Source organism: Capsicum annuum, chromosome 3 (genome assembly GCF_002878395.1).
Source record: "Capsicum annuum cultivar UCD-10X-F1 chromosome 3, UCD10Xv1.1, whole genome shotgun sequence".
Taxonomy (NCBI): Eukaryota; Viridiplantae; Streptophyta; class Magnoliopsida; order Solanales; family Solanaceae; genus Capsicum; species Capsicum annuum.
Window position 1 is genome coordinate 21,546,968 of NC_061113.1, and position 22,067 is coordinate 21,569,034.

The 22,067-nt window shown below is 40.3% G+C and overlaps 2 protein-coding genes across 2 annotated transcripts; one reads left to right on the plus strand and one right to left on the minus strand.

Annotated features, from left to right (window-relative positions):
- Positions 1–5,357: 5,357 nt before the first annotated feature.
- LOC107864142 (pentatricopeptide repeat-containing protein At3g22690) lies at positions 5,358–8,119 on the plus strand. Its single transcript, XM_016710423.2, has one exon. The coding sequence runs from the start codon at positions 5,514–5,516 to the stop codon at positions 8,040–8,042; it is 2,529 nt and encodes an 842-aa protein (XP_016565909.2). The 5' UTR covers positions 5,358–5,513; the 3' UTR covers positions 8,043–8,119.
- Positions 8,120–8,346: 227 nt separating this feature from the next.
- On the minus strand, positions 8,347–21,164 carry LOC107864143 (protein RDM1). Its single transcript, XM_047409180.1, has 4 exons — positions 21,029–21,164; positions 20,712–20,771; positions 19,515–19,733; positions 8,347–8,962 (listed from the first exon to the last, which is right to left on the minus strand). The coding sequence occupies exons 2-4, from the start codon at positions 20,716–20,718 to the stop codon at positions 8,580–8,582; spliced, it is 609 nt and encodes a 202-aa protein (XP_047265136.1). The 5' UTR covers positions 20,719–20,771; positions 21,029–21,164; the 3' UTR covers positions 8,347–8,579.
- Positions 21,165–22,067: the final 903 nt, after the last annotated feature.

The following is a 22,067-nucleotide window of genomic DNA, read 5'->3' on the forward strand; positions in this document are numbered from 1 at the left end:
GAAACATTAGGATTTCCTTTGCAGGAATTATATTCTGAGTGGTCTCCAATACGACCTCTGCAATGTCTATAGTGGAACCAAGACATCAAAGGAACTGTGGGGGGCACTTGAACGGAAATATAAAACGAAGGATGCAGGAATTAAGAAATTCCTTGTTGCACGGTTCTTGGATTTCAAAATGATAGATAGCAAATCTGTTGTCTCTCAAGTACAGGAGTTGCAAGTCATCATACATGATCTCCTAGCAGAAGGTTTAATTGTGAATGATACTTTCCAAGTCGCGGCGATAGTTGAGAAGCTACCACCATTGTGGAAAGACTTCAGAAACTACTTAAAGCATAAACGCAAGGAGATGACCGTTGAAGATCTTATCATTCGACTCCGTATTGAAGAGGACAATAAAGCTGTCGAAAGAAGGTCAAAGGAAAATTCTACAATTAATGGAGCACATATTGTAGAAGATGAGCGAAACAATTCTAAGAAGAGAAAGAAAGCTGAACAAGGAAGCAATCAACCCAAGAAGAAATTCCAGGAAAAATGCTTCAACTGTGGCAAGATTGACCACAAGTCCACGGATTGTCGAGCCCCGAAGAAAGGCAAGAAAAAGGATCAAGCGAATATGATTGAGTCCAACAAAGAATATGATGATCTGTGTGCTATGTTCACGGAATGCAACTTGGTGGGGAATCCACACGAATGGTGGATGGATTCGGGTGCCATACACCATGTTTGCGCAAACAAAGAGTTGTTCTCGTCATTTGCTCCGGCTTAAGCAGAAGAAATGCTCTACATGGCCAACTCCGTTACTGCTAAGGTGGAGGGAACAGGAAAAATTTATTTAAAGATGACTTCCGGCAAGGTCTTGACACTAAACAATGTGTTATATGTTCCGCAGTTACGTAGGAATTTAATTTCTGTTTCAATCCTAGATAAGAACGGATTCAAATGTGTAACCGTTTCTGGGAAAATCGTAATTAGCAAAGGAGAAGTGTATGTAGGAAAAGGTTATCTGACCGAAGGCCTTTATAAGATGAATGTAATGACTGTTGAAATAAATAAAAGTTCGAATTCGTCTTATTTGCTTGAGTCTTATGATTTATGGCATGAATGTTTAGGCCATGTTAATTACAAAACGTTACGAAAACTGATTAACTTAGAAGTTTTACCAAAATTTGAGTGCAATAAATCTAAGTGTCATACGTGTGTAAGCATCCTTATAAGTCCGTTGAAAGAAATTTCAATCCCTTAGACTTAATACACACTGACATTTGTGATATGAAGTCAACACCATCATGTGGTGAAAAAAGTATTTCATAACTTTTATTGACGATTGCACTAGATATTGTTATGTCTACTTGCTAAATAGTAAGGATGAAGCAATAGATGTGTTTAGGTAATAGAAAACTGAAGTTGAAAATCAGTTAGACAAAAAGATCAAAATGATAAGAAGTGATAGGGGCGGAGAATATGAATCTCCCTTTGCGCAAATATGTGTAGAGAATGGAATCATCCATCAAACTACAGCCTCATATTCACCTCAATCTAATGGAATTGCGGAAAGAAAAAACCAAACTTTGAAGAAAATGATGAATGTCTTACTTATAAGTTCTGGTTTACCGCAAAACCTATGGGGGGAGGCTATCCTTACGGCCAATCGTATACTCAACAGAGTTCCCCATAGTAAGGCACAATAAATTCCGTACGAAAAATGAAAAGGAAGGAAACCCAACTTGAAATATTTTAAAGTGTGGGGGTGTCTAGCAAAGGTTCAAGTTCCTATACCTAAAAGAGTTAAGATAGGACCTAAAAAGGTGGACTGCATGTTCATAGGATATGCTAGAAGTAGTAAAGAATGTCGATTTTTGGTTCATAAATCTGAATATCCGGATATTAATGAAAATACAGTAATTGAATCAGACAATGCTGAATTCTTTGAAAACATTTATCCGTATAAAATTAGACATGAACAGTCTAATGGAGGATCTAAACGACCTCGAGATGAACCAAATGGGAATGTACATAATGAAGAAAATCCAAGACGTAGTACACGTCAAAGAACGTCAACTTCATTTGGATCGGATTTTGTAATATTTCTCTTAGAAAATGAGTCTCAAACGTTTAAAGAAGCAATGTCGTCGTCAGACTCATCCTTTTGGAAAGAGGCAGTCAATAGTGAGATAGATTCAATCTTAAGTAACCATACATGGGAATTGGTTGACCTTCCTCCCGAAAATAAACCTTTAGGTTCTAAATAGATCTTTAAAAGAAAAATGAAAGCGGATGATACTATTGACAAATACAAGTCAAGACTTGTAGTAAAAGGCTTCAAACAGAAGGAATGCCTTGATTACTTTGATACATACTCGACAGTAACAAGGATAACCTCGATTCGAATATTAATTTCCTTGGCGGCGGTATATGATCTTCAAATCCATCAAGTGGATGTGAAAACCGCATTCCTAAATGAAGATTTGGAGGAAGAAATATACATGAAACAACCTGAGGGTTTTGTGGTTCCAGGAAAGGAAAACAAGGTGTGTAAACTTATCAAGTCGCTATTGGACTAAAGCAAGCACCAAAACAATGGCATGCGAAGTTTGACCAAACCATGTTGGCAAACGGATTCAAAATAAATGAATGTGATAAATGTGTTTATATTAAAGACACTCCAAATCACCAAGTCATTGTATGTTTATATGTGGATGATATGTTGATAATCAGTAGAGACATTTCTGACATAAATGCAACAAAACAAATGCTCGAGAGCAGTTTGATATGAAGGACTTTGGAGTTGCAGATGTGATCTTAGGTATAAGAATCCATCGAACTCCACAAGGGTTGGCATTGTCACAGTCTCATTATATCGAAAAGGTACTTGACAAGTTCAAGTATATGAAATTCGGTATTGCCAAGACTCCATTGGATGCAAGCTTTGCACTTCGAAAGAATGAAGGTAAAAGTGACTTGCAATTAGAGTACGCAAGAGTATTGAGATGTTTAATGTATATAATGAACTGTACACGACTATACATAGCATGCGCTATCAGTAAATTAAGTCGGTACACGAGTAATCCCAACAAAACTCATTGGATGGCAATGAAAAGAGTTTTGGGGTATCGTAAATACACTCAAAATTATGCTTTGCATTATAATAAATATCCTACGGTACTTGAAGGATATAGTGATGCAAATTGGATTACCGGATCAAACGAAGTAAAATCCACAAGTGGATATGTATTTACTATCGGTAGAGGAGCAGTCTCTTGAAAATCATCCAAACAGACGTGTATTGCTCGCTCTACAATGAAATATGAATTTATCGCATTAGATAAAGCCGGTGAAGAAGCAGAATGGCTTCGGAATTTCTTGGAAGATATTTCGTATTGGCCCAAGCCAGTGGCACCAGTATGTATACACTGTGATAGCCAAACGGCAATAGGTAGGGCAGAGAGTATGATGTATAACGGTAAATCTCGTCATATAAGACGAAGACATAATACCGTTAGAGAACTTCTCTCTAGTGAAATTATCACTGTAGACTATGTAAAGTCAAAGGATAATATGTCGGATCTACTTACAAAAGGCCTATCTAGAGAAGGAGTAGAAAGGACATCCAAGGGAATGAGTTTAAGGCCTAGGATAAGTCAGCATGGTGGTAACTCTACCTAGCAGACTGGAGATCTCAAGAACTAAGTTCAAGGAGATCAAACAAAGTTGTGTCTGACAGGTTCAACATTGTCAATTACCCAACTCATTCTCATGATGTAGATAATGTATAGTAAACTAGGATAAGACTTAAAGTGAAAAGTCTTTTAATGATTATCTAAATTTGGCAGATTTGACCAAATAGTTTAATCTACAGGATTGAACGTTTAGAAATCACCTATGCGAGGGCGAAGTGGAAGCCGCTTCAAAGAGAATGTTAGTAAAGGCCTATTCTCTAAGTTCTCATAAAATCGGGACGTGTTCATGGCTGAAAAGAACAAAACCGTAAGAACCATAAACGGTAAAAGGCTGGTTATGTGACATGTGTTGTCTAGGTGTACATTAAAACTAGACGGTTCAAAGATATTAAATTTAACGATTGACCGAGTGCAACCGATGCATGTTCACTACGAAAAGTTCAAAGGGAAACCCACTTATCCAGATACAATCAGTCTTTGCTTGATGACCACATACTTGTCAGTAAAAGTTTTACGAAAAATAGTCATTCCCATTTATGTGGGGGATTGTTGGGTTCTATATGTGTGTTGAATGAAAAATAGAGAAATTAAGTGGAAGAGAAAAATTGAGTTTACACCAAAATGAAAAGTGTACTAAAAAATTGAAAAGTTTACTCGTTCTCCCACATTGGTGGAAGAAGAGAACTTTAAAGTGTTTATATTGTGAAACACACTTCCACATGGATAAGTGAGGCAAGAAAATAGAGATGCCTCGCGCCGTCTTCGTCGCTCGCTCGGCTTCGGCTTCGAATTTGGATGATCGATCGATGAGATCTATTTTTTTGGACAAACTTTATTTGAATTCCGAACAATGCCAAGAGAAAACGCAGTAAATATTTTGTGTTTAATCCTCCATTTACGTATGTATATATGCATGCAGTAACAGTGACGCAGGAACTGAACGATGCTAAGAGAAAACGTAGTAAATATTTTGTGTTTAATCATCCATTTACGTATGTATATATGCATGCAGTAATAGTGATGCAGGAATTGATGCTACTATTTTACGTGAACAGTGACGCAGAACAGTTGTACTGCTTCGGAAATGTTGCATTGCTTCAGAACTGATGCATTGTTTTCTATTTTTTTAACTGAATTGATGCACTAGTTGAACAAACAAATATAACCATTCAGCAAAAGACACACTGATTCATGGAAAGATATGACTGTTCAGGAAAGGATGTAATCTTTGATGAACAGACATGAACTTACAGCAAAGGTGCAACCTTTGGAGTGAACCATTACCTCCTTTCTAAAGAGGCATCTTATGGCTATAAATGACCAGGGTTTCATCCACAGGTTTGAAATAGAAATTACAGAAATTTCAGATTATAAACTCTTCTTTTTCTATTGAAAAAACTATTCTGTGTGATCATTAAATCGTTCAGTGCGTTCGTAGAATTCGCCTATTTGAGGTACCGCTATAATCGGATTGAAGGTCATTTTATTCTGGAAGGAAAAATTTCACAACCTCGGGTACAGTGAGGGAAATTATTTTCTTAAGGAAACTTCGTGAAGTTGGACGACTTGGCCTTATTCATTTCTACTTCATCTATTATTTCTGAAAAAATAAATACACCTCTTGAAAAGATCATTTTGATCTTATGTTGAGGATATTAATATATACTTCATTGTGTTCTTGTTTATAAATTTGAACTAGATGAAGTTGTTGTTCTGCTATACAGATTCTGCATACCCGACCATATTGTGGAAATAACAATATGTTGTAGTTCTCACTTGTCATCAATGGAGCATGAGATCAGTAGAGTTGAATAAACACCTCAAATAACAATGGCAACAACCTTAAATCTCTCACTTCCTCCTCTTCTTTCCACTGCACAACAACCTCAATCCACTCAAACTCCAACAACAACAACCACCAACTTACTACAATCATGCAAAAACCTCAACCAAATCAAACAACTCCACGCCCATTTCACTAAACACGGCTACAATCAACATCCTAGTTTTCTTACCAAACTCATTACTAAATACTCCGAAACGGGGTCCATGAAATACGCGCAAATAGCTTTCGATAATTTACGTAAAGAAGGCTACAGTAATTTTACCTACGTGTATAATGTATTGATTAAAGGGTATTGGTTAGCGGGTTTGTTCTATGAAGCATTGTTGGTTTTTGCAAGAATGGTTGGTGAATCAGTGGAGTTTGATGGGTATACTTTTCCATTGGTTTTGAGTGTTTGTGCTAAAGACGGAAGGTTTAGTGAAGGGGTTCAAGTTATGGGGTTGGCATTGAAATGGGGTTTTGGTGATGATGTGTTTGTGTTGAATTCATTGATACATTTATATGGGGAATGTGGGGAGGTAGGGAAAGCGCGGAAGGTGTTTGATAAAATGTCGGAGAGAAATTTAGTGTCGTGGACTTGTCTGATTAATGGGTATGTGAGGAGTGAGAAGGCGGAAGAGGCGGTGAAATTGTTTTTTGAGATGACAGAGGGGGCGGGGGAGGAGGGGGAGGGCGCTGTTGTGCCGAATTCTGTGACGATGGTGTGTGTGTTATCGGCTTGTGCGAAGTTGGGGGATTTGGGATTGGCAGAACGAGTGTATGGTTATATTGAGAAGGTGGGATTGAAGGTTAATACTGTTATGGTAAATGCTCTTGTAGATATGTATATGAAATGTGGATCGATGGGTAAGGCGAAAAGGCTTCTTGAGGAATGTGTTGATCGGAATTTGGTACTTTATAACACTGCTTTATCAAACTATGTGCGTAATGGGATGGTAAGGGAAGCACTTGAGGTCTTGGGTGAAATGCTTTCTCATGGAGGACCTCGTCCGGATAGAGTAACTTTGTTGTCTTCTATATCAGCTTCTACAGAGATGGCTGATGTTTACTTTGGAAAGCAGTGTCATGCTTATGTGTTGAGGAACGGGTTAGAGAATTGGGATTCCATTAGTAATGCCATGATAGATATGTACATGAAGTGTGGGAGTCAAGAATGGGCTTGCAGAGTTTTTGATCAGATGTCGAACAAGACAGTAGTCTCGTGGAATTCACTTATTGCGGGCTTTCTGAGAAATGGTGATGTGGAGGAAGCTTGCAAAACTTTTAACGATATGCCTGAGAGCGATCTCGTGTCATGGAACACCATGATTGGTGGTTTGGTACAGCAGAGCATGTTTGAGGATGCAATTCATCTATTTCGTGTAATGCAGAATGAAGGGATTAAAGCAGATAGAGTGACAATGGTCAGTGTTGCATCTGCCTGTGGATACTTAGGTGCTAATGATCTGGCTAAGTGGATATATATTTACATTGAGAAGTACGAAATTTATCTAGATATGCAGCTAAGTACTGCACTTGTTGACATGTTTGCTAGGTGTGGTGATCCTGCAAATGCGATGAAAGTGTTCAACAAAATGAAAGAGAGGGATGTCTCTGCCTGGACTGCCACAATAGGGGCCATGGCTATGGAAGGAAATGGTAAGAGGGCAATCAAACTGTTCTATGAGATGCTTCGGGAAGGGGTGGAACCTGACCATGTTGTGTTTGTGGCTGTACTGACTGCATGTAGCCATGGGGGCTTAGTAGGAGAAGGAATGGAAATTTTTAGGCGTATGAAAGAGATCCATGGCATCTCACCACAAATAGTGCATTATGGGTGCATTGTTGATATGCTTGGTCGCGCTGGCTTATTGAAAGAAGCTGTTGATATAATTAAAAACATGCCAATGGAGCCCAATGATGCAGTTTGGGGGGCTTTCCTTGCTGCTTGTAAGATGCATAAAAACGATGAGCTGGCAACTTATGCAATTGATATGATCTCAGAATCATCCCCAGATAAAGCTGGGATCCATGTGCTTCTTTCAAATATTTATGCTTTAAGAGGGAAATGGACTGATGTTGCCAAGGTAAGGATGTCCATGAAGGAGAGAGGGATAAAGAAGAACCCCGGTTCAAGCTCAATCGAGGTGAATGGGAACATTCACGAGTTCACTTCAGGTGATGAGTTTCACCCAGAACACCACAACATTTGCCTAATGCTAGATGAAATGAACTGCAGGGTTGGAGAGGCAGGTCATGTCCCTGATCTTACAAATGTTTTCATAGATGTTGATGAGCAAGAGAAAGAATTCTTGCTCAATCGACATAGCGAGAAAATAGCCATGGCATATGGACTCATCTCTACAACTCAGGGACATCCCATTCGTATAGTGAAAAACCTCCGCATGTGCTCAGATTGCCATTCATTTGCAAAATTTGTTTCAAAAGTATATGACCGGCATATTGTTGTCCGAGATAACAACCGTTTCCATTTTTTCCAAGGAGGGTTGTGTTCTTGTGGTGATTATTGGTAGCTCAATGTTGTATATGGTGTATGATACGTACATTGTATTGGTAACTTTATCAAATGCAACTGGAATTGTGGTCTAAAGATGAGGATAGGAGAAAAAGAACTAGCTAATTATAATACACAACTAAATTATAAAACTAAGAAAGCTTTTGGCCCATGGTCAAATCTTGGAAGTCCAATAACCAAGAGGTTAGATGTCTTCCCTCTCATAGAACTAGAAAGAAGGGCAGCCGGTGCACTAAAGTTTCCGCTATGTGCAAGGGCTGGGAAAGGGCTAGACCACAATGGCCTTTGAAATACGAACAAAGTTGCATCTCTTAAAATCCATTACCACGAAGCACATTAGCAAATTTGATCAACATTTGTAGCATATGAAATATGAACATAAAATGCTCTCTCAACACGAGAACACAGCATAGACTCAAACATCCATAGGATAAACATTTTCCAAACCATACATGGTTGTCTTTTAATACTACAATACTACAAATTCAGGATTCTAGACCAAGTCCATAGGATGGATTGGTATCTGCAGAAGAATCTATTTGGATGGATTCTGCAACTTTGGGAAAATAGCATCAATATAAACGTGATACATGGGATCAGCAACCCAGAGTCTGGCAAGGTATGAAGGAGACGAAGTACGCCTGTGAACTTCTTCCAAATGCCAGATGCATGATTCGGCATTGTTCGGATGGATGAGCATATCCAATGGATCGTCTTCATTATCGGCCTCAATCCTCATTTTATCCCACTCCTTCATGCGGAGGTTGGTCAGGTAATGCAGTGGTTGCCCATATAATGTCTTGATTGATGCAGCCAATCCTCTCCAGGAGTTGCAAGGAATCAGAGAGTGCGCCTCTGTAGGCATAGGAACCATCTGCATGTACTCTTGGTACATTTTCGCTCTTCGGAGAATTGCATCTGCATTGCAGACCACAGCCTGTCAGACTAGTTATATAGATGTAACTCAAGGAATAATGGTCAAGGACCTACATATGGTGATTCATAAATCTACTTAATTCATGCACCTTTCAACTGACTGAAACTAGTTTGAACTCAGGATTGAATACAAATTCTTAAAAGGATTTTCCTGCCAAAGAAAAGATCTCATTGCAGTATCAGCACTATCATCAACAAGACTCAAGATCTGCACATTAACTTTGTAAACAAACTATTCTTCTGTTTTATGGAAGATGTGTCAAAAGATTCTTTTATAGGTCGGACTTAACAACAAAAAACTTAACTAAATAGAGGCAAACAATCCTCATAATGATTTGTTTTTGTTTTCTTGAGCTGGGGGTCTATTGGAAACAGCTTCTCTACCTCATCCGAGGTAGTGGTATGGACTGCGTACACTTAACCTCCCCAGACCCCACTTTGTGTGTATTCACTGGGTATGTTGTTGTTGATTTGTTTTTGTTTGGGGGTTGGGGGTTAATTTGTATGGGAAGAGATCCATGGATGAGCTTTTCTAACATCTGACTTCTTTTATGATGCTACAACATTCTTCATCACTTTCAGGGGATTCTTAGGGACGGATCCATTCTATTGACTAATCCACTCTGGGAAAAGCAAAGGGCAGAACAAATCTCTCTTTATATGCTAATTCTTGTCCAACTTTATGTCTTCCTGCATTCTATTTTTTATTAGGCTCTTCTCCTATGTTCTTATTCCAGGTCAACGTAAGAATTCTTCCTAAAGAGTTAACCCACTCCTGTTCAGTGGCGGAGACGGCATAGCGGCACCGGGTTCATTTGAATCCGGTATTTTCAATGCAGAACATAATTTTGTGTGTAAAAATGCACTAAAATTGCAATAAATAGTAAGTGTGAATCCATAAGTTTAGACATACAATGGTTCAATGCTAGGGGCCTTAAGAATTGAACCCACAGAACTTAAACCCTAAATCTGCCTCTACTCGTGTTGGCATGGAAGTCGGCTGATAAACTATGGCTAGAATGACCACTAAACTGAAATCTTATATTCCCGTTCCCATCCAAATGGATCAGCTGAAGCATCTCATCAGATCTATATCATTTTTTATCCACAATACTCAACCAAAACAAGGAACTGAAGGGAAAAAGAAGAAAACAATACTCCCTTGCAGTAGATAGACAGATCTATTGATCTCATCAAGATAAAAAGAAGGCGACACTCATTTTCGTATAATTGTTAAAGCTTCTTGAGCCACAGAGTCTCTGTTGAATGATTCATTTATTAGACGAGAAAAAATTAGAAAAGGGGACAAAAACATCTTGAGGTGACTTCATAGTATTTTCAGTTTCAGTTTTCATAAAGAATTTTGTTCCCACGGTTTCTTTTGCATGTTTTAATTTCCAAATTTTCCAAAAGCTAGTTTAGAAGAGTGGAAGCAAGCTAATTTGTCATGTCTTGCACCCCCGAAACAATGTTAATGCTCAACAATTTTACAGCCCAAATAGATCGGTAGAATGAATCAATACCAAAATAAAGAAGAGTGAAAGGATTCAGAAAAGTGTAGATCTCCTTCTGATTTGTTCTTTGGGTACACCAAAGAGAGGGTTCTCATATGGTAGTGCCCCCGTTCTGGAATAATATATAGGAAGAGTAGCCAGGTGGTGGAGAATAATGTGACACAAGCAACAAAACAGGATCATATTTTCTAATTCTCCTCTTTTGGATGCTTTGGAGTAAAATAATCACAAGGTAAGTCATTTATTTAGAGCAAAAGCTGCATTTTCATACCACGAGGAAAAGCATCCCTTAAACATCCTTCAAAGGAAATGTGATCCAGTTTTGTCGCTTCTGTCACATTATTCTCCACCACCAGACTACTCTCCCCCACATATCTCCAACCTATATGAGAAGCCCTCTCTTCGTGTGTAAGCAAAGAACAAAATTAGAAGGAGCCCTAAACTTCCTTGAATGATCCAACTATTTTTCCTTCCCATACTGCTGACGCAAATCAAGATTTAGTAGGTATTGCTTCTTTCTACCATTCTTCTAGTTTCCTGCTTGCTTTCACTTTTCTGTTTTCCTAAAAATTGCAAGAAAATATAAAATTGTGGAAATGTAGATAGATCCTGTCTTGCAATTTCTATAATTTGTATATACTTCTGTCTTTTATTTATTTATTTTTATTATATAAATTTATAAAATATTAAGAATTAAAGATCCATGAGGCTTACACCCAGTGCCTCGAGGCTTACTCCTCGCCTCACACCCACGCCTTTTAAAACACTGCTTTAAATGACTTATTAGATCGGAAATGATTCGCTTCCTTAAATATAGCTAAATCTGATCTCAGAACAACATTATGGTAATCTGTTTATATTTTCAAGTAGAAGCAGAAATTATGCCTTCTGGCAGTTAGAGACTGTTTGGATGGGTTTATAGGCCAAAAGCCAAACAAATGCGTAAAAGCACTTTTTTAATTTTACCCAAACACAACAACAAAAGTACTTGAAAGCTTTTTTGGGATTGCGGAGACACCTACTATGTTAATTTTTCTCATTGCTTTACTGAACCATACACGCCGGTTTCCGGCGATCTGATCGTCGTTTTTCATATTTCAGTTCTCTTCTCCTTTCTGTATAACCCTTTTTAGGTACTACAAGTCCAGATCCGGCACTTCAGGCGGCGACATCAAGATTCCGACGACCAGCAAATTCTCCGCCGACCAATTACAGGGACGCGGTACCAGCAGTAGGGTAAAGGCGGCGGCAACAAATTTCGGCGACCAATTTCTGCAACAATTTGCCCGAATTCGACAAAACGATCAAGAAAACATCCTACAGTGCGTCTTCTCCCACGTCTTCTCCCAGTCACTCGTTTCATCTTCTCTAGTTTATTCCTCCCTAGTTTATTTGGTATAGGTTTCCTGTCTCTTTTTCTATCTTGATTTCTTGTCTGGTTTTCTTGATTGTTCCAGTGGGATTGCGGGTTTCGGTTTCTCCGTAACTTAGTAGGTATTCTTTATTAACATACCTATTTACGGTGGGTAGTATAGTGCTTGTTGTTGCTTGTGAGTATCAAGCCCACTTGCTGGTTTTTGTTTGCCTATTTAGTTGTTTTTAGCCGTACCCTTTTGCTCGTATTTTTTGTCTCCTTTTCTTCTTCATTTTCTTCTATTATATCCTTTTGAGTGGTGGCTGGGGTGATAGATGGTGGACTATGGTCATGTCATAGGTTGAGGTCGGGGATGGGATTGGGTCTAGGTTCGAGTCTGTGGTTGGGGGAGAGGGGTAGTAGGGCTAGGTGGGATAAGGGTGCTTGGTTGAGAGTTGGGTCCTAGAACATAGGGACGCTTCAAGATAAGTCTATAGAGCTGGTGAAGATTCTTAGAAAGAGGAGGGTTAGTATAGCGTGTGTCCAGGAAACTAAATGGGTAAGCACTAAGGCAAGAGATGTGGATGGATGTAAGTTGTGGTACTCGGGTAGCATGAGACATAAAAATGGGGTAGGTATCTTAGTAGATGAAGAACTTATGGAGTGGTAGAGGTTCAGAGAGTCGGTGATAGGTTGATTTCTGTTAAGTTGGTCATTGGAGGGTCTACGGTGAACGTTATTAGTGCCTATGCTCCGCAAGTAGGTTTGGACGAGGAGGAGAAGAAGGGCTTTTGGATGGTTTTGGATGAGGTGGTGAAGGGCATCCCAAGCGGAGAAGCTTTTCGTGGGAGGAGATTTCAATGGGCATATTGGGTCTTTGTCGAGAGGTTATGATTATGTGCATGGCGATTTCAGTTTTGGGGAGAGGAATGAAGGAAGAGCTTCTCTTTTGGATTTTTCTAAGGCTTTTGGGTTGTGGATAGTGAATTCGAGCTTTTCGAAGGAGGAACACCTTATTACGTTTCGTAGTTTAGTGGCCAACAAAGTTGCATGGCCTCGGGTGCAGATATCCGAGACGGGTGCGGATCCGAGAGTTAGGTTCGTCAAAATTTAAATTTTAAGATTTGAGGGTAAGAAGGGCCGGCTTGGCTCAGCGGTAAGCTTGCTTACCGTGGTGTACCAGGTCCTGGGTTCGAATCAGCCCTTCAGCGAAGCTGGGGTGAGGCTGCCTAGACATCCCTTCCCCGACACCCACGGAGTGGGTATGAACCGGGGACCCTTTGGGGGTGCGAATTCGATTATGGATACAAGTGCGGGGATTCGGCTAAAAAAAATCAAATATTATAAATATAGAGTTATAAAGACAATTTTGGACATTTCCCATATTTAAACAACCATTCCAATTTACTCTTTCCTATGTGTCGAGGAAACTTTATTCCTAAATAAATATTCTTTACTTTTCCCAACCCACTTTTAAGGTTATTTCTTTTAGTTACTTTTTAAATTAGGAGTATTATTTTTTTATATGGAAAAAAAGTAAATTCATTTCAATTAGTAGTAGTATTTGGAATATCAAACACTCAAAAGGGGATAGGGCGTTGTGTAAAGACTGTAAAGTCATCCCGAGTGAGAATCTTTCGACCCAACATAGGCTCTTGGTTATGGATTTGGGTATAAAGAAGAATAGAAAGAGGAGGAGTAAGGAGTGTAGACTGAGAATTAAGTGGGGCGGCTTGACGCCAGTGAATGCGTGGGAGATAGGGGAGAGGTTGGCGGGAATGGGGGTGTGGGAGTGTAGGGGGGACGTGGATAATATGTGGGACAGGGCGGCAACGTGCATCAGGGAGAATGCAAGGGAGGTGTTGGGTGTTTCTAGGGGCCGGGCCGGACATCATCGGGGGGATTGGTGGTGGAATGAAGAGGTGGGGAAGAAAGTGGAGACCAAGAAAGAGGCGTATGCTAAGTTGGTGGAAAGTAAGGACGAAGAAGAGAAGCGGGTAAATAGGAAAGAGTACAAGCTAGCGAGGAAGGAGGCGAAGTCAGCGGTCACGGCAGCTAAGACGGCCGCTTTTGAGAGCTTGTATGCAGGGTTACAGGGGAAAGGAGGGGAGAAAAAGTTGTTCCGACTCGCTAAGGCTAGGGAGAGGAAGGGTCGTGACCTCGATCAGGTGAGGTGCATTAAGGGGGAGGACGGTAGAGTGTTGGTGGAGGACGGTCACATAAAGAAGAGATGGCAGTCGTACTTTCATACGCTCTTGAATGACGAGGGGGACAGAGCTATTGTGTTAGGGGAACTGGAGCACTCAGGGGAGTGTCGGGATTTTAGCTATTGTAGACGTTTTAAGGTAGACGAGGTTAGACAGGCAGTCCGCAGGATGCGAAGGGGTAGGGCGACGGGGCCGGATGAGATACCGGTGGAGTTTTGGAAGTTCGTTGGAGAGGCTGGTGTAAGGTGGTTGACTGCATTGTTCAATGAAATTTTCAGGACGGCAAAGATGCCCGAGGCGTGGAGGTGGAGTACCATGATCCCCCTCTATAAGAATAAGGGGGACATTCAGTGTTGCAATAACTATAGGGGGATTAAGTTACTGAGTCACTCTATGAAGATATGGGAGAGAGTGGTCGAGGTGAGGCTGAGACGGATAGTGTCTATTTCGGAAAACCAGTTCGGATTTATGCCCGGCCGCTCGACGACGGAGGCAATCCACCTGGTACGGAGGTTGGGGGAGCAGTATAGGGAGAGGAAGAAGGATCTGCACATGGTGTTCATCGACCTGGAAAAGGCGTACGACAAAGTCCCCAGGGAAGTGCTTTGGAGATGCTTGGAGGTGAGTGGAGTACCGCAGGCATATATCAGAGTAATTAAGGATATGTATGAGGGAGCGAAAACCCAGGTGAGGACGGCGGGAGGAGACTCAGAGCATTTCACTGTCCTGACAGGATTGCATCAGGGATCTACTCTTAGTCCCTTTTTGTTTGCGTTAGTAATGGATGTGTTGACGCGGCGTATCCAAGGGGAGGTGCCGTGGTGTATGCTTTTTGCAGACGATGTAGTCCTGATAGATGAGACTCGAGGGGGTGTGAATGACAAATTAGAGTTGTGGAGGCAAACTCTGGAGTCTAAAGGGTTCAGGGTGAGCAGAACCAAGACAGAGTATGTGGAATGTAAGTTTAATGACGTGAGGCGGGAGAATGAGGTAGTAGTGAGGCTAGAAGCACAGGAGGTAGGGAAGAGGGATAAGTTCAAGTATCTCGGGTCCGTGATCCAGAGTAACGGTGAGATTGACGAGGATGTCTCGCACCGTATTGGGGCGGGATGGATGAAGTGGAAACTCGCATCGGGGGTGCTGTGTGATAAGAAGGTGCCGCCCAAGCTTAAAGGCAAATTCTATAGGGTGGTAGTCCGTCCGGCCTTGCTGTATGGAGCGGAGTGTTGGCCAGTTAAGAACTCCCACATCCAAAAAATGAAGGTGGCAGAAATGCGGATGTTGCGCTGGATGTGTGGACTGACCCGAGGGGATAGAGTTCGGAATGAGACTATCCGGGAGAAGGTTGGTGTGACTTCAGTGGAGTGTAAGATGCGGGAAGCACGATTGAGATGGTTCGGACACGTGAAGAGGAGGGGCATGGATGCCCCGGTCCGTAGGTGTGAGAGGCTAGCGTTGGATGGTTTTAGACGGGGTAGGGGTAGACCGAAGAAGTACTGGGGTGAGGTGATTAGGCGGGACATGGAACAGTTACAGCTCACCGAGGACATGACCCTAGATAGGAAGGTCTGGAGGATGCGAATTACGGCAGAGGATTAGGGCCAGTTCGGGTCGCTAGTGTAGGGAATTAATTGGTGGGGGTGTATTCCTGTTATGATTCCGTATTCAGTGTTTCGTGTTCCGTGTTCCATGTTTATTACGAATCTGTGTGCTTTCCTCTGCTTTATATTCCTGCATTCCTGCTTTACTCTGTTTTATATTCCTTATGGGTGCCGTATCTATGTTATGTCATCTGCTTCTGTGCTGTACTATGTGTTTGTGTGATATCTCGTGACTTGAGCCGGGGGTCTTTCGGAAACAGCCTTTCTACTTCATCAGAGGTAGAGGTATGGACTGCGTACATCTTACCCCCCCAGACCCCACTAAGTGGGAATACACTGGGTTTGTTGTTGTTGTATTTTAAAAAAAATATAAAAAATATAAATAACTAAAAAATAGGACCACTCAACAGTCAGCACCGACAATAACAGATTAGAGCATTCTACCATTTTCTCTTTCTTCCACATCGAAACATTGAAATTTCGATGACGACAACCCTTCACAACCGCCGATTTTCTCACGACGACAACAATTATAGTCGCCGATTTCTCCTTTTCGACAACGAAGACAACTCTTTTCTTGATGTTGGTCAACATCTCCGACGTCCGCACTAGTGTCACGTCAGAACGGGTTCGACGGCATAACCGCTGAGTCCAAGCAACATAGATGGCCAAGACTCAGATAGACTTTTTTGCTCCCTAGGAAGGGTGATAGAGCGCTATGTAAAGACTGTAAAGTCATACCTAGCGAGAATTTTTCGACTCAACATAGGTTGTTGGTGATGGACTTGGTAATCAGTAAGGGCACAAAAAAGAGGAGTGTGGAGGCTCTACCCAAGATTAAGCGAGGTAGCTTGACTTTGGTTTGTGGTTTGGAGATGGGGGAGAAGTTGAAGAGTAGAGGGGCTTGGAAGAGTAAAGGAGATGTGGATAGTATGTGGGAGACGATTTCCAGTTGCATTAGGAAGACTGCTAGAGAGGTGTTGGGTGTCTCGAGAGGTCGATCTAGCAAGCATCGAGGGACTGGGGGTCGAACAAAGAAGTTAAAGAGGAAGGTGGAGTCTAAGAAGGTGGCTTATGCTAATAAGGAGGAGTATAAGGTAGCTAGAAGAGAGGCTAAGTTAGTGGTTACGGCGGCTAAGACAACAGCTTTTGAGAGCTTGTATGCGGCTTTAGAGGAGAAAGGTGGGGATAAGTTGTATGGGCTTGCCAAGGCCAGGGAGCAGAGGGCTCGTGACCTTGACCAAGTGAAGTGCATCAAGGGAGAGGATGGTACAGTGTTGGTTGAGGATGCCCTCATTAGGAAGAGGTGACAGTCCTCTTTTTATAAACTTTTGAACGACAAGGGGGACAAAGGTTTTGTGTTAGGGGACTTAGAGAAATCTGAGAAGTGTCGCGATTATGGTTATTGTAGTGTATCAAGGTTGGGGAGTTCAAGGGGGCTATTCTCAGGATGCGTCGGGGTAGGGCGACGGACCAGACGAGATTCCAGTGGATTTTTGGAAGAGCACTGGCGAGGTAGGTTTGGAGTAGCTGACAAGGTTGTTTAACATAAATTTTAGGGCGACGAAAATGCTTGAAGCATGGAGGTGGAGCATGATGATTCCATTATATAAGAATAAGGGAGACATACTATGAAGGTTTGAGAAAGGTTGGTAGAGTTGAGGCTAAGAAGGATCGTGACTATCTCTGAGAATCAGTTCGGTTTTATGCCAGGTCGCTCGACTACTGAGAATATTCACATTCTGAGGAGATTAGTGGAGCAGTTTCGGGAGAGGAAGAAGACTTGAACATGGTGTTTATTGATATTGAGAAGCATATGACAGAGTTCCCAGGAAAATTCTGTGGAGGTGCTTGGAGGCTAAAGGGGTGTCTGTAGCATACACTAGGTCGATTCAGGACAAGTGAGGATGGTAAGTGGCGATTCAGAGCACTTTTCGATTTTTATAGGGTTGCTACAGGGATCGACTCTTAGCCCTTTTTTATTTGACTTGGTGATAGATGTTTTGACGCGACATATTTAGGGGGGTGCTTTGTGTATGTTATTTGTTGATGATGTGGTACTAATTGACGAGACTCGGGGAGGATTTAATGATAAATAGGAGATTTTGAGACAGACCCTTGAGTCTAAAAGATTTCGGTTGAGCAGGACCAAAATGGAGTACTTGCAGTATAAGTTTAGTGATGTGCCGTAGGAGGCTGACGTGGTTATGAAGTTGAACTCTCAGGCCATTCAGAAGAGGAAGAGTTTCAAGTATCTGGAGTCTATGATTCAGGGCAATGGTGATATTGACGAGGATATCATGGAGGCTCGCTTCGGGAGTGTTGGCTAGTTAAGAACTCCCACATCCATAAGTTGAAGGTGGCAGAGATGAGGATGTTGCGATAGATATGTGGTGATACCAGAAAAGATAGGGTGAGGAATGAGATTATTCAAGAGAAGGTGGGAGTGGCTTCGGTGGAGGACAAGATGCGAGAAGTGAGGTTACGTTGGTTCGGATATGTGATGAGGAGGGGCTCTAATGCTCTAGTGCGGAGGTGTGAGGCACTGGCTATGGATGGTTTTAGGCGAGGTAGAGGTAGAGCCGAAGAAATATTGGAGGGGGTGATTAGGCACGAAATAGGGCAGTTACAGCTTACGGAGGATATGACCCTTGATAGGAAAGTGTGGAGGACGCGGATTAGGGTAGAGGGTTGGGGTGGGAGTGCGTCGGTAACAGTAGGGGAGCGTTCTTTATTTGTGTCTGAAGTTTCTTGTTCGTGGTGTTGAGTGATGTCTATGGTTTCGGATAGATAGTTTTTAGTATTATCTTGTGGCTGTGGTATTATCTTGTGGCTAGCGGTGTTAGTTTGTTTTGCATACTGTACTAGTTTATATGTATTTATGTTTTGTGTTTGTTATACTGTTGTTGGTCCTAAGCCGGGGGTCTATCGGAAACAGTCTCTCTATTTCACCTGAGGCAGTGGTATGGACAGTGTACACTCTACCCTCCCAAACCCCACTATGTGGGAATACACTAGGTATGTTGTTGTTTACTGGACCATCTTCAGTATGGTTGAAAGTCTCCCGGAGTGATACAACACCCTCAAGAAACCTGAATCAGTCTTGGTTCGAAGCTGATGAGTAGCAAACCATAGTCCATGACTTTTGGCTGGCAAATAGCAAGGTTTCATAAAGCATGCTTTTGCAATTTATTTAACTTATAAGCCACGTAGAATTTATAAAAAAAATAGTGAACAGTTACAAACACTATTAAATGGTCTACGGATAAAGATTCATACCAACAGTGTCATAAGAAGATTCTTAATTACAAAAAGATGTTTCGGAACACCATGTTAACAAACTTCCTGATAGATATCAGATGAATTTTACAGTTCCCTCCTACGTATTTTGCTGCCTTTCTTTTGCTTATAAACTACTTGCTAATTACATAAGCAATCACTTTACAGTATGTGCACAGATATGCAAGCTTGATTTGAGTTAATTTTGCCCCCCAGTTGACACAAATTCCTAGTTCTGTCCTTGACAGCCTCAGTCCTCATATTGGAAACGGAGTTGTTATATTTAAACAGAAAACGTCTTGACTGGCCTGAAGCATTATGTCAAATGGTTATCAAAATCCAAAATAGTTCACCAAAAACAGAAAAATTTCAGCCTACAAAATTTCCAAGCTCAATCAAGAGGAAAAGGTAAAATTTTCGGTGTAATTAGCTAATATCTACTAAAATCAATCACTGCTGAAAAATACCATATAACCACTCAAACAGAAAACTGGATAAAAGAGTTTATTTATCATAAAAGTTGAAAAGATAACTTCTAAATGGAAGTACACTGATCTGTGTCAGAACAATGACAAATACCTTCAGAAAAAAGTTCTTCAACTCCTTGACCAATGTTGAAATTGTCATTCATCTGCTTGCTGTCACACTTAATTGTAGTACTTTCAGAAACAAGTTCATCAACAACTTGATCGACGGTAATGTTGCTCGTACGCCCATTTTTAGCTTTATGGTCATCCGCATTAGAGGAAGATGACTCATCTGACGAGAGATCCACTTGTTCAAGAGCCCTCTTCATGGCTGCAAATATGCACATTGATACAAAACAAAAACATTTAACAATCCTAAAAATGGAAACCCTCAGCTTTGCATATATTGAAATCAGGTGAAGTTATCAATCAGCGAATGAGAAACTGATCGGTAAGTCATACAACTTTAAATGACAACTATTTTGATTTTCACAGCCTAAAACATCAATTTTCATTATCCAAGAATTAAGTCCATATGGAATATATAGCATACTTAACAAGATTCATGAACACCAGAATTATCCTTTTAAGTCCATACAAGCTTTAATCTATTGTACTCATTAAAGAAAAAAATCACTTCATCAAAATTACAAGATGCCAAAAATATTCTGTGCAACACAACAACAACTACTCCTCAGTCCTAGATTAAACCATAAGTTTCAAAAATATTTCTTTTTCCAAGACAGAGGGAGTCTATATTAAAAAGTACTATGCAATCCAAGTTATTTTTCGCTAATTTCAGTGTACTTTGAAGAATGTGCATGAAATACACACTTGTAGTACAAATGAAAGACAATGCAATATAGGTATAACACTAACCAATGAAATGAACTTTCTTTTTTGATGATCGTGGTGTTCGGGCTAGCTTTCACTCACCTCGATTAATTCCACTGGGTACCTGTCACCTCCCACCAGCAACACATACCAGCTAACTACATGGAACAAATTTTCATCCCAATAGAAAAATCCCAATAACCATATAAATAAGGTAAATTCATCTTTTTTCTTTATTAAAATTTCCTTTTTCTTGTAACTACTAATGTATAGAGAATGAACAAACTCAAAATGAAGAAGCTCCCAAAGGTGTGGACTAGTGGTCAATGAAGTGGGTGAGAATCATGAGGTCTCATGTTCAAATCCCAGCGGAGACTAAAAGACACTAAAAGGGCAGCCTGGTGCACTAAAGCCCCCGCTATGTGCAGGTCCGGGGAAGGACTCCACCACAAGGATGTATTGTACGCAGCCTTACCTTGCATTTTTGCATTTTTTCCAAAAGCTATTTTCAAGGTTTGAACCCGCTACAGATACCCTGTGGAATTAGTGGAGATGAACACAAACTGTTTCGGACACCATGGTTATTAAAATTAAAAAAACTCAAAATGAACAACGAATTATCACAAAATTGGAGGTTTTTGTAAACAGAAAATTTGATTTAGCAAACAGATACAAAATTTAGTAAATGGAGTAAAGGGGGAATTCAATTTTTGTTCATACAACTTGAGCAGACACACAGCAATTTTGCAAACTCATAATCTTGTACACTATAAAAAGGGATTAAGAAGATACCGAGGACTCAAATTCGCCGGAGAAATGATCGGAAAGCAACTCGACGGCGGCCGGAGGAGGACGATTCGGCATGCAAGAAGCTCCACTCCTTGTATACACCAGTCCTCTAGTTTCAGTAAGCTCTTTGCATTATAATAAGGGTTAATTAAATTAACGCCCTGTTTGCCAACACACTCCTATTTAGATTTTTTATTTTTATTTTTGTGTAAAGTTTAATTAATTTGAGTTTGTATTGTGTAAAGTTCATTTGGGAAAGCGTATCAAGGATTTTTCCATATTAGTCTTTGGAAAACGTGCATTGCACGTTTATCGCATAATAATTAGTATAAAATTTTATTCTATATTTAATACTGATCATTGAAATATATTTTCGATGATAAAATCATAAATCTGATTATAAACATTAAAATCTCACTATTATACACATATTATCTTGGTTATCCATATAGATGTAAGCATAGAGTCATAGACTCATGATGTCAATTGATGGAAAATATATGCATAATCAAAATATTCTAAAACGCATAATAATAAATATGATCCTAAATTTGATATTAATTTATAATTTTGACTTTAAACTTTGATAGTGCACAAATAGGACCTTTAACTATTCAAATTTAAACAAATATGACCTTCCATTTTGCAACCCTCATGCGTGAGTTTCACTCGCGCCTACGTGAAAAGGTAATCCAATTACACAGTACCACATCATTAAAAGGATTGACTTTGAGGGAGGTCATATTTGTACAGTTTTGAATAGTTAAAGATCATATTTGTGCACTATCAAAGTTTTATTTTTTGTGTTAAAACGACGTCTCAAAAGGCGAATGCCCCGTGATTTGAGGCGAACGCCTAAGCGTGAGGTGCGCCTTAATCTTTGGCGTACGCCTTGAAATTTGACAAATTAAAACAATTAATCAAAATTTTTTTAAAAAAAACCCACTAAAAATGTTAAGATTTTAGATTATTTAATATTAACCCTCAACTTTTTATATTAAAATATTCCAAATAAAATCCTTTTATCTTCCAAAGAAAGCTT

Coding starts and splice junctions, on each gene's coding strand:
- LOC107864143 (XM_047409180.1), bottom strand. Junction 8,963..19,514: donor TGAAGAACTTTTTTCTGAAG/GTATTTGTCATT, acceptor TCTGCAATGCAG/ATGCAATTCTCCGAAGAGCG.
- LOC107864142 (XM_016710423.2), top strand. CDS start 5,514: ATGGCAACAACCTTAAATCTCTCACTTCCTCCTCTTCTTTCCACTGCA.